Consider the following 13261-nt stretch of genomic DNA (forward strand, 5'->3'; position numbering starts at 1 on the left):
TAAAATGATAACGAGTGTTTCTTCCTGTTATAGGGTGACAACGCTGAGTCCCTGTCCTTCAATTGTTCTCTTGCATTGTCACCCTGTCTCATACATTCCCCAAAGGAAACTACAGATGACTATGATTATGTCCATCGTCCTTGTGTATAGCCATTTTAATATAATTTTTGAAGTGCTTGTTGTAATGGATTCACTTCCCACACCATGCTAAAGTGCTTCCGTCATATACCACTTCCTCCAGTCTGAATATAGATATTAGATATTATAGCCACATATTACAACCAAGAACTAGGCAGGACTAATTTGGCTGCAAAGTTGGAACTCTTTATTTGAACAAAAATACAGGCTTTTATACACTTGAGAAGGAGGTTCCCCCCTGATCATATTACCCTAACAATACAATCTGTAACCAGAAACATAAATTTACATGAGCTAATTAACTGGTAATTTAACCAGCCTAGGTGACTCAGAGGTCTTGCCTTTCAGGTCAGACTTGCCGTCTTCTAGCTCAGAAGACACAATACACATTATCAGAAGTATAAACACTGAACTCCTTCAGACAATAGCAGACCAACTTACAATATATGCATTATGGCAGGGGGCCACAGATAGGTGGCTTGCTGATGACATCAGCATCTGCTATTAGTCCCACACTGGCAGAGACCCTCATGGCCTTTTTAATAATGTCCATTTGCATTACATAATAGAACATCTTCCTAAATGCTTGTAGCTCCCTAGCTCCCTCAAATTCCAGGGCCCATAGTCGATAGGCAAGAGGCTAGCATTCAGTCTCCTCCAAAAGCCTCTGCCCCGGGTGGGTCTATCACAGTTGTGAAGGCTGAAGCTCCCCCTCAGCCCCCCTAATACTAACCTGAGCACAATCCAAATCCAGCAATGTACACAAAAGCAGTGTCTCTACCGGGTCTCTCCCTCCTCATTGGCTGAGACACCACAGTGGGAGCCCCATTGGCACCCGCTTCTGTCAATCACAGCCAGTGAGGAGGGAGCTGGAGGTGGGGCTGAGACGCGCTCTGTGTATCTTATGGAGACACGTTCTTTTTGTCTTATGGACACACAGATGTGTCTCTGCGGCGAGCATGCACGAGTGCCCCCAGAGCAGCTTGCTCTGGGGACATTCAGCAGGTTGGAGAAGCCAGGAGCACTGGCGGGGGGGGGGGGGGGGCGCAAGAAGAGGAGGATCGGGGCTGCTCTGTGCAAAACCATTCCACAGAGCAGGTAAGTATGACATGTTTGTTATTTAAAGCTGAACCTTTATTATCACTTTAACTGATTTTCTTGGTCAAATTGAAAAAGAAGCGGTTGCATAGGTTGGGATTGTTTTAACATTTCAATGGGGTTCTAGAGTAGGCGGTATAATAATTAATAAATGCATAAAAATAATCAAGATCTTAATTTCACAGAATGCAAACCAAACAATTAACCAGGGTAGAATTTTTTGGAAACAACCATATTTTTGATCCAATGTCTAATTGTAAATTTTGTACTTGGCAAATCCAGAAAAAAATACTTTCAAATATGGTCAAAATTCAAACTGATTTGTGCGTGGTCGGTATCAGATGTTGACCCCCCCCCCCCCCCTCACAAAAAAAATACAATAATTGTGTTGTTTGACATTTTGTTCCATACAGAGAACATTAAACACATTTTTAAAAGGACTTTTATTCTTTGTATAAAATACTCAATAATTGTTTTTTTAAAACATTCAGATTAGCAAAGCATCACATTGCCTTAAACATTTTTCTTAAAAATAAAGTAAAATCAAATATTACAAAAAAATGTATTTATTTAAATATAACATTCTTTGAAGACTTTTAATATTTCATGATGTTAAAACGTCAAAAGAACTTGTCTATAGCACAGATTCACCTTATCAAATGCAATGCAATCTGATTGCACAATCTATTCAGTTTAGACTTTTTAATAAAGTCTAAAGGCGTGGGTGAAGATCTAATTTATTAAAAGTGAATGAGGACGTATGAAACAGTGATTAGTACAATTGGAAAAATCTGTATCTCAAAGCAGATTGCAAAGATGGACACATAATTTATGATCCCAAGTTTTAATGTAATTTTCTTTCACTTTTTACTTAAAGGGTAGGTTCACCAAGTCCACCCACCCGGACTCCCCCGCGCATAGTGGTCGTGATGCCTTATGCTGCAGATGTAGTGGTCCATGCACTCCAATATTCAGCTCCAGAAGGTATACTCTTCATAACTCTTATAAAGCCAGATGCCCACTGGTGAGCATGAGCACGTGACCATGCTGACCAATGAGAAGCACTTTTTTTTTTAAGGGACACCTTACCGGAAAAAGAAGCCTCAGGTCACCAATGAGCACTTCCATCACACACATTATGATGGATACTCACTCCGGATCTGTGAAGTGCAGTATAAGATGTACAGACCACTACACTGTTAGCATGGGCCATCATGGTCACCATGTGCACCAGGGTCTGGAGGGGTGGCCATGATATTTGGAGATAATTGCCCTTTAAATTTCAATTCAACTTTCAGTTTAAATATGCTGAATTCATTCCGGGTACATCAAAACAAAAGGGTGTGCTAGGTATTGCAGTTTAGTTTATTTTAGAAAGCAGCCACAGCTTAAGTAGAAAAGCCTATCTCCTGCCAGCACGCTGCAGAGAAGATGAGTTAATCTTTGTGTGGAAGCAGTGGTCTCTCTACAGAGGTCTGCCATGTCCCTTCAGCATGGAGTGTAAGCTTTGCAATAGGGGGCATGTCAGACCTCTGCAGAGAGACCACTGCTCCCACACTGAGGTTGAGGATTCTTCTGTGCGGCATTCTGTCGGGGGACAGGCTTTTCTACTTAGGATGTAGCTGCTTTCTAAATAAAACCAAGTGTATGACTTTGCATATCTTTTGTTCCAATGTACCTGGGAAATAGTTCAATTGGACTTTAGATATTTTAGTTTTTGACTATTTAAACATAAAAGTACTAGATTGTGCAATCAGACTATGACTTGATTGAGCAATTTAAGAAGAAAATGGCACTTTTTCCTATGAGACGTTTCTGATTAAAATGTTTAATTTATTAAATCAGATACAAATATATAAACATGTATTTCAAACTTGGACTGTAAAATATATTATTTATTTCTATCTAAATATATTATATTAAAGGAATATTTACAGTTTTTTTCTTTTTCATTTTTTTTTTCTTAAAGCAAAGCAGATAGTATAAAAAAAAGCTAGGGCTGAGCACAAGAAGAAATAAGCTTAAAATGTAAGACAAGATGGAGCGCTATTACCTTAATTAAAAGGATTCTCTATGTTAAAATACACAGAAAAAAATATGTTTTATAATGTAAAAATGCTTTTTTTTGTCTTTTTTTCTGAATAAAGTTGGAAAGATAGCACTGTGAGCACATAGCACATAATAAAAAATATATATTAAAAAACCTTCAGAAACTTACTAGTTTGCATTGATTCAAAATTCATAGCTTCATAATACTTTGTTGTTCACTGGCTTTGAATATTAACTTTTAGCAAAATACATTTTTTTTAAACTCTATTGGCAGTGTTACATATAGATTTTGAGATAGCTATAGAGAATTTAAACAGGCATTTGAACTTCGTGGTAAACATCATGACCATCGTCTTCATCCAAATTGACAGAGGCGTCGTCTGCGTCCAACTGAAAAAGAGCAAGATGAAAATTGTTAAACAAGAAGAACATCATGCTATTATGCATGATCCTGTGTCTCTTTGCATTACATGACTTCTGAGCTCTGAGGATCTCAGGATACATAAATATCTGCCTCTGTCTCATGTTTGGTGGATACTACAAGTCAGCACCATATCATTGAATGCAGTGACCTAAGTCCTACCCTCAACTAAACGCATAACTCTTTATTTGCTTCAGAGACCTCAGCCATGTCACACTAGCAATCCTGTGAGAACAGAGAGACCACTCCATAATTTCCTTGGTGGCAAGGCCAATGAGCTGCAAATCAGTGGATTCCCAACCCGCAACTGCACAAACATAAAGGAGTTGGGATGCTCAAGACATTGTCGGCCATATTAGGTCATTGTCATTGATCTAACACCATATGGCCATGTGGCTATATTAGACCAATGTTGTCATAAAAAAACACTGCCCCTTTGTGTTCCTGCAGCTATTTCCCAGTCACAGCTGATTGGCCCAGCAATGACAGCTTACTTCCGGGTTCAACTGAACTTAGGTACAGAGCAAACCCCAGCTCATCATAACTTGCCACCAGTGAAAAAACTGCCTATGTTTCATTGCCGCTAAAGCAGAACCCGTGCAAAGCAGCAGGTTCCTCTAATTCATTAGGGCTTAGCCCTTGTACACACGATCGGAGATTCCAACGGAATGTGTCCGATCGGAGCGTTTTGTCCGATATTCCAACTGTGTGTGGTATGCATCGGACTGTTTCCGTCGGAATATCCCTCGGACCAAATTTTACAACTTGTCGGAAATACTCCGGTCATGTGTAGAGAGTTCCGATCGGACAAAGTGCCACGCATGCTCAGATCAAATTCCTACATCAAAGCTATTGGCTACTAGCCTGAACGTAGTCCCGTCGTAACGAAATAACGTCATCACGTTCTGAACGTTTGGATTTTCCGACAACTTCGTCCGACCATGTGTATACAACAGTTTCGGACAAAATCCGACAGGCAAAATCTGACGGATTTGGTTGTCGGAATCTCCGATCGTGTGTACAAGGGCTTAGGCCCAAGTCACACATGAGATATTGTAGCTTAGTAGCCAGGTACTAATCACCAGAAAAAAAGAAAAAAAAGCACAGGGATTTGTAGCTTCTACAAAGTTGATAGTGTGCCATGTCCTCATGGGGTAGATGCGGGTACGAAACAGAGAACCCCCCCCCCCCCTACATATGCAGACACCTGAATATAACCTCTATGCTCCAGATAAAGAAGTCTCATAAGATATAAAAGATTATCTGATGATCTCTTGATTCATCTGTAAATAATATTCTCAGCTGAATAATTCTTTATAAGATCCCATCTGTTTATGTGTATCTATTTATTTACAGCCCCCTCCCCACCATCACACACACACCATTTGTGGTACATACCCCCTATCTGGTTATAGTGGTCCATGGTCCATTTGTCAACAGTCTACTAGAGAACCGTGGTAGAGGTATATTTTGTTTTGATACCATATGAATATGTTAGGAAATGCTGCTTATCTAGAACAGCGTTTTTCATCCACTGGGCTGCAGCCCCTGCCCCGTGGCCTTCTATCCCACTGACACCAATGATTTAAAGGAGTATTCATGCAGGGGCTCACTATCCCACTGACACCCATGATATGAAGGACTATTTATCCTTGTGGTCCACTGTACCACAGACACCAGTGATCTGAAAGTCTATTTATCCTTAGGTCCACTGTCCCACTGACAACAATATTTTGAAGGCCTATTCTTCCCTAATGATCACTATCCCACTTTTCATTCATTGTTGGGGCATGGAACAGTTGAGAAAAATTTACCAGGCCCTGGTTTTACTAAGGTTGAGAAGCACCGATTTAGAATATTTTATTACACAGTGAATCTAAGCCGAGCACTGTGCTGTGCTGGGCTTTGTAGCAATAGTTTGATAAGATTGTAGTCATTCTCTTGTATCCAGTACTATTTGTGTAAAACATTGGCTCCCAAACAACCAAAAGGCTTCTAGGACATATCTGTAATACTTACACACTTGAGTTCCAGGGCGGTAAAGATTGTGGGAAGAAGGAATTTGCGGAGTGGCACAGTGAGGATGAGGAGGAAGGGCAAAGCCAGAGAAGCAGGAGATAACATCACTGCAAACAGCCCCACCAGGCAGAACATCTGGATCAGAGTGAAGATGTGCATGCGCCATGTCTTTACCTAGAGGAAAGAGTGAAAAATATGCCAAATTCACTTTCAGGAATAGAACCCACAGCCAAGCATTAAACCAGACCTAGCATCAGAAATATTTTTTCACCATATGTGAATATACACTACATAAAGTGTAATTTAACATTTACATCTCAGAGATCACAGTAGGCATCATACAAGGAAAACAACCTGGACTGAGAAGCTGGCTCAGAGATGACACAATTTTTAAATCCCGTACAACTGTTGGCTGTGATCACAAATGTCTGCTATACATTAGGCTGCTCAGTGGGACAAGGTCATCCAGTGCCCAGACAAAGATGTCAAACTGTGCCATTCATGATGTGCAAGTTTAAAGGATATCACTGCTGTAACTGCTCATGTCATCTTTACAACAGGAGGAAGGTGCCCCCCCTGTAAACACTTGCACCCAGGAGACAGCTGCCTCTTCTGCCCACCCCTTGTCCTGGCCTTGCCTTTACTGTAGCCTCCCATCTTGTGAAGGTAATGTCATTGTATGGAAGCTAAAGGATGGCTTTCTCATGATGAAAGGTTGAACTTTTTTAAATTTTGCTGAATATATTTTGCAGGCATATTCAAATGTTTTGCAACTGTCCCTTATTTCTATATATTTTTTTAAATTTTACTGTTTTTACCTATCATTTTATTCTTTCTCATTACCATTTTGAATCTTCAACTTTTTTCGCTGTGTTTATCATCCTTTTTCATTAACCTTCGCTAATCCTCTTCCCATTAAAACTGCCCTATGTCCCCTTTCCCCATCAATCTCTGCCAGCGCTTACCCGAGTGACATAGGACTCCTTGGGGTGATATTTAGGAGGCTTTAGAGTAAGCAAGATCCGATCAAACAGCTGTATTCCATTCAGAGAGGTGACACCCATGTACAAAAAGATACCAAACAGAACGGGCAATGGGATGAGGGACAGAACTGGTTCCATTAGAATTGAGAGACCTGCGAAGAAATTTAAGTTTGCAGTTGAAAATATTCAATTGTAAAAACTAATATTAGGCAAGTATGTATGCAGATTACTTTACGACGCCATAGAATCTTGTTTCATTTGAGCTAAGGTACTTATCTAAAATCTATTGTTTCCACTAAAGATAAGCAAGTTGATTCTCTGGGTTTTAAGCAATACTGTGGCTTCAATTATATACATTTTAACATGCACCTAAACTCATCAACAGAAGTGTAATATACTGCAGCTTACCAGTCTTTAGTGGTGGCTTCCTATTCTAGGGTGACAACGCTTTCTCACCATATTGTGAGGAGCACCCTAAGACAGGACTACCGAGCGCCCTCTACTATGAGTAGTAGTAGCAGTCCTGAAAGAGTGCTTGGAATCTAGAAGAACTTGTGTCTCTGGGTGGACTTGTGTCCCTTTTTAACCTGATTTACTATGTATCTGATAAAAATGCAGCACAAGCAAAGAACTCAGTTGACAAGGATCTCTGGCAGTACTAGCATGTCATTTTTGCACTTATCAAACAGGTATAACAAGATGATTCAAATGGTAATTTGAGCAGATCAAAATGAAGCAAATAAAATTAATTCATTCTTTGAGTTTACATACACTTTCACAGTATACAAAATTTAAAATAAGCCCACTTTGACCTCTGTAGCTGCAGACACTGTGGAGCCATTCACCTTCAATGTTCACACCAGGATCACTGAAGTCATAGTTTTCTCAGCAGTTCAACTTCCCCTGCTCCCCCATAGGCTTGAAGAGGGGACCAGGGGAAGCTGATCTACTAAGTTTCTCCTGGGAGGGGCAGCTGCTTTGCTGAATCACTGCTGGGGGGTAGCACTGGCAGCTAAGCTGCTGAGGGAAGGACTTCAGTGCTCCTGCCGTTGACTTTGAGGATGCAGTGCTTCACAGTGGCTGCAGCTACAGAGGACAATGAGGGCTTGTTTTAAAGTTCAGTTACTGTACTCCTTGTTAAAAATGTGAAAAAATCCATAGCCTGGCCATAGCTTCATATTAACCGGTTTCTGCCTATGCTATAGCCAATAGACAGCTACATCGCAGCTCTCCAGTTCTGGGACGATGTCCATGGACATCCTGCCATGTGCGTACCTCCTGCGAACCCACTGGGGCACGCTCTGTGACATTTGGACAGGGTAAAGGGCCAATCACAGCGGCCTTTTACCATGTGATCAGCTATGTCCAGTCCCAGCTGGTCACATGTAAACAGACTTGCTGGTTATCGGCATTGCTTTCCTCACATGCTGTCTCTGTGTGAGGAAAGGAGAGCCGATAACCAACAAGTCTGACAGGGCAGAATGAGTACATTGTTTACACTGATAATCAGGGCATGGATCATCTGTGCCCTGATTATCAGTGCATATCAGTGCCGCCTCATCAGTGCTAATAAGTGCAGCCTCATCAGCGCACATCAGTGCAGCCTCTTCAGTGAAGGAGAAAAATTACTTATTTGCTAAATTTTATAGCAGAAAAACTAAGCTAAGAAAAACTTTTTTTTTTTTGCAAAAAATTATAAACCTGGGCAGCATGGGGGTGAAAGTGCCCAGTATTGAAGTGGTTAACGTGAACCTGTTATCCATTCTGAAAAAAACAACACTAAAAAATGATTAGGGTTATTTGCTTTGACCAGAAAAATTTCTTTGGTGCCCAATCTTAGATTGCTTATAATTTGCTATTGAGACCTTCATTTTTGACATAAGCCCCCATCATGATGCTAAGTCCTGCTCATGTGCTGGCTACAGACCAATCAAAATGCCATAATTGGTCAGCAAGGCACTTTCATTGTACGGGAGTTAGTAGGTGTGTGGGTTTTGATGCAAGGAAAGGGGTTTGTGCTCATAGTTATTGAAGTTTAAGGTTTCACTAGCAATATGAAAGCAATCTTAGACTGGTCCCCAAAGGGGCTTTGGAGTTTCTGGATTTGCATCTCTGGCTACTCTGGGGCGCAGTAGGGGGAATGACTTATTTTCCTGCTGCATTCTAAATAGTGTTATAAAAAAAAATACAGCAATGAAACTCTCCTGGTTCTTGGATTTTTTGGTCCTTTGCCTGCTGCGTTTAAATTATTTTTATTTCAGTCATTATGATTAGTTATATATAGTGATTCATGGTCCTCCAAGAATTGTGGGACTAGCGGCCAAAAAACTATTATAAAATGTTGGCACTTACTATTCTCCATGCTTCTCTGCAACTACAGTATGTTCCTGCCCGTTCACATCCCATTGTGTGTCCTTTACGTCTATTTCTGACCCAGTTTCTATTCTGTGTTTCCTATAAATCTGTACACCCTCAAGGGGAACTTCAGCCTGTCTTATTTGATAGTCTTTGTCAGAGACGATAGAGCGAGAGTTCACTCTGTAGCTTCAGGCAGAATATAGTTTATGACAGTCAGAGGAGGGCAATGCATGCATTATGATTAAATATACATATACCTCCACTTGTACGCACATAAAAAAAAAAAAAACAAGCCCAACAAACTCCTCGATGCAGATGCCATCTCTGGACATTACCCTGATAACGATATTTAAAGCATCACCTTGATAAATTATTTGATATTAAAAGCTCTGTATGAACGAAAGCAATAAAAGCTGGGCATGTGATAAAGATATGATAAATATATGTATATATATATTATATATATATATATATATGCTAAAAAAAATTGGATAAGCAGAGGTAACTTGCAAAATTAATTGTCAAAATGTAGATTCAGACATATAGGCAGCTGAAGTTATTTGCAACTCTTTATGCTTTCTTCCCACCCAAATGTTTCCCTATTATTCCTTTTAGTAATAGATGACAAATAGAAAGGTCCAGGGGGCTCTAGGGGATGAGGTCAAGCTCAGCCTTTACATGATATGCCAAGATCTGCAGTGGTGGTAGCAGATATGAGAGGGCTCTAAAAATTAAAATGGTGTGCCAGATGAGCAAATTTCCCCCCAAGGACAAGGGCTACTCATCCACAAATGAGTTTCTTAAGTGCTGGGACCACTGTGATTGTTGTCTGATGCTGATAGTTGTGTATATATACATTTTGGTCCCTTGCTCTGTTCTTGTAACCCAAACAGATCTTATATTTCCATAAGCCCAGATGAAGGGGGCAATGTGTGGCCCCTGAAACAAGCTGACTTTTGTACCCAATATATTTTTAGGAAAAAAACCTTACTTCGAAATCTGGTACTTTGGTGTGGCACTTCAATTCCTAATTTAAATACTACCTTTATAGCCTGAGGTTCTGGTGCTAGTTCCTTGGTGCACGGAAGCAGTTCATATATCACTCTGCCTAGATACCCCATAGGGACAGTATCAGCACAGCAGTGATTAAATATATTTCAAGTACTAAAGCATCACTTAAATAGTTTCTAAAGCTCAAACATTTTTTACCCTAATGCTTTCCCTACATTAAGGTAAAAAACATTTTGGCACTTGCGTAAACCCCCCTTCCCCTCCCTATACACTTACCCGACTTCTATATTGCTCCAGCGCTGCACCTGACTTCTATATTGATCCAGCGCTGTGCCTAACTTCTATATTGACCCAGCGCTGTGCCAGGCAGTCTGTCTTCTCTATGATCTCCATGCTCTCATAAGCTTGGCTGAGAGGAGCAGGAGCCATTTGTTCCTGCTGCTGTCAGTAAAATGATGTGAGGGGGAGCAGGGGTGAGGCTGTGCCACACTGTGTATATCTATAGATGCATACAGCCCAGCTCGGGTGTGAGCTCACATGTCTGCCCCACAGCCAACCACTTGCTAAGGGGGCAGACACAGAAGAGGAGGAACCAAGATCAATGGCAGAGAACAGTAGAAGAGGAGGTTCGGGGGCCACTCTGTGCAAAACTATTGTGAGTAGATGAGAATAACATGTTTATTATTTTAATAAAAAAGTTCCTTTAGAACTGCATTTACATTCTAGCATCATCAGTTTACTACTATGTAGCAGAAGATGGGATAGAACCTGATTGCAGGGAGACTTTTGCATATACCTACTAGAGTCCAAAGATACTTGAAATCTAGAGAATGTCATTATCGGGCTGTATAGGAACAACCCTTGCTGGCAACTTGCTGATAAAGTCCTCTGTTATTCTTCAGGAACCAGAGAAGGTGACATACTCATTGGTAGTTTCAAGCTCCAGTCTTTGTCAGCAGCACACCAACAACTTTTCTACATCTAGCCTACACTCACTAAAACTACACCACCCTGTTATCCACCTGCTAGCCAAGGCAATATTTGATACACATTAAATATACTTACCCACAAGAAGAGCCACCAGCAGTCCACTGACTCTTTGCTCGATAACTCGCTCTATCTGAGGCTTTTCTCCTTTGGACATGATGGTGAGAGCATTAGCATGACTGACTGTACGCACAGTTGTGGCGCTGAGCCAAGGTAATCCAAAGAGGGCACACACACCACCCATTCCTACAATCAGCAAGAGATCCAAGTGGAATCCAGAGCCCTTAATTGCTTTCCTTTCTGGTTTACTGACAATGAGCCTACAGGACAGACAGAAAGATCAGGCATAGACTTTAAAGGCGGAAATAAGCACATTATACTGTATATTATTGTTGTTGTAAGGCTGATCATATGCTGCTGAAAGTTCCATATCATGTGACACATTTAAAGAGAACTGGTCTGCCATTTTAAACATTCAAAATTAAAAGTCCTTTTTTTAAGCAGATAATTCTGGGTACCTGCTATTACCATTGTTGGCCAGAAAAGCCTCTTTGGTGCACCTCTCTGATCCTGGTTTCACTTTTCTAACTGTTAACTTCCTCAGGTATGGATCTAGTTTCTGCTCCCCAAGCTAAGCCTCACCAACTTGCCATCTTATTTATTTTATTTATTTAGTACAGGTACTTATATAGAGTCATCAATTTACACAGCACTTTACATATATGTTGTACAGTCACATCAGACCCTGCCCTCGAGAAGCTTACAATTTAAGCCATCTTCCTGTCTAACGAGAGTTTCTCAGTGGCCATAAAGAAGAGGAAAATGATGGTTGGGTGGATCTTACCTCTGGGGTGGGGCTTAGCCCAATATTAGGTAATGTAAGATGTTATTAACTAAGTAAAACAAGGGACAGGGGGGCACATCAAAGATATCATCTAGGTCTGTGGTCAGGCAGGAGATTTCACAGAAGGATGGCTTGGGCCAATTGTGCCATACAGAGGTTAATAGTCAAGAAAAAACAAGCATTTTCAATATCACTATAGCTTGTAATTGCATATTATTTTCCAGCATGATGGAGAATTTATATGCTAGTACTATTCATTATTTGTAATTGTCATTATACTGGTCTATCTATTGCATGGAGGCATGAAATGGAGCAGCACCCATTAGTTGCTACTCAGATATGTTTAACAGACCTTTCCCCCTATATCTATTCTGGCTGGCAAGATTTTGCAATGACCATCTAATATCTAAGGATACCTTAAAAACCACATGTGATTATGATTTGAGGAATCGGCTATACCCTGTTTTAAATGACTCACTACATCCAAGACAGTGACTCGATGACCTTTGCTACCCCAGGACTAGCTTGTGGCATATGAACTAGGGCATAGACGTAACTAGAACTTTCAGGGCCCCGATGCAAGAAAGAATGCAGGGCCCCCTGACCCCCGGGGCCCTTCTCTCCAAGCACGGTGGTGGACCACTAAGGCCCAGTCTTTTTAGCCCTGGTAGTTCCGCCACTTTTTTTTGTTTTTTTTTTACAATATTATTTTTTTATAATTTTTTCTACAATATTATTTTTTATTTATTTTTCAACAATTTTTTTAGGAGCTCTGTTGGGGGCTTTGGTGAGATATCTTGGGTCTAAACAGACCTCCCATGGTCCACCTTTGAGACAGAGAAAGGAAAATGAGGACACAGCTCTCAATCTCCATCTCTGTAGCCTCAGCAGCATAGAATGAATGGACAGGAATAGCTCTGTACAGAGCTTCCCCTTCATTCACAAACAGAAGCATAATAAACACAGTTTACTATGTTGCAGTTATGAATGGACAAAGTCAGTGATTGGTACGGATCACTGACTCTCCATTCAGAAAAGGAAGGGGCCGGTAAATGACACATTTAACGGCCCTTTCCCCCCTCTCTGCAGCAGCCCACATGAGAGGAGAGGGGGGAACCTGGCAGAGCTGTGGGGGATGATGGGGCTGGGGGAGAGAGCAGGGAGGCTGGAGAGAACAGGGGTTGGGGGGATGTAAAGAAGCTGTGTAGGAGGGTCAGCAGGGGTTGCTAAATATGAAGGAAACAATCCCTCCCTCCTGCAGCTGCTGAATGCCTGCGGGAGGGAGAGGAGGAGAAGCGGGCTTTTACCGGCTGCAGGAGGGAGGAGATTGGTTGCTCTATATGCCGCCGCCCT

At 41.1% G+C, this 13261-nt stretch overlaps 1 protein-coding gene across 4 annotated transcripts in view; it reads right to left on the reverse strand.

The window, feature by feature from the left end:
- Positions 1-308: 308 nt before the first annotated feature.
- Positions 309-13261, reverse strand: part of SLC4A1 (solute carrier family 4 member 1 (Diego blood group)) — an 80436-nt gene continuing 67483 nt past the window's right edge. For all 4 annotated transcript variants that reach the window (XM_077460051.1, XM_077460050.1, XM_077460052.1 and 1 more), the window contains 4 exons: positions 11143-11384; positions 6691-6860; positions 5726-5899; positions 309-3675 (listed from right to left, as the gene is read on the reverse strand). In XM_077460051.1, the coding sequence (XP_077316177.1) occupies positions 3595-3675; positions 5726-5899; positions 6691-6860; positions 11143-11384 (667 nt within the window). In that variant the 3' untranslated portion in view covers positions 309-3594. The remainder of the gene's footprint in view (positions 3676-5725; positions 5900-6690; positions 6861-11142; positions 11385-13261) is intronic.

This window comes from Lithobates pipiens, unplaced genomic scaffold, assembly GCF_037356315.1.
Source record: "Lithobates pipiens isolate NorthernLeopardFrog02 unplaced genomic scaffold, aLitPip1_a1.2 Scaffold_28, whole genome shotgun sequence".
Lineage (NCBI taxonomy): Eukaryota > Metazoa > Chordata > Amphibia > Anura > Ranidae > Lithobates > Lithobates pipiens.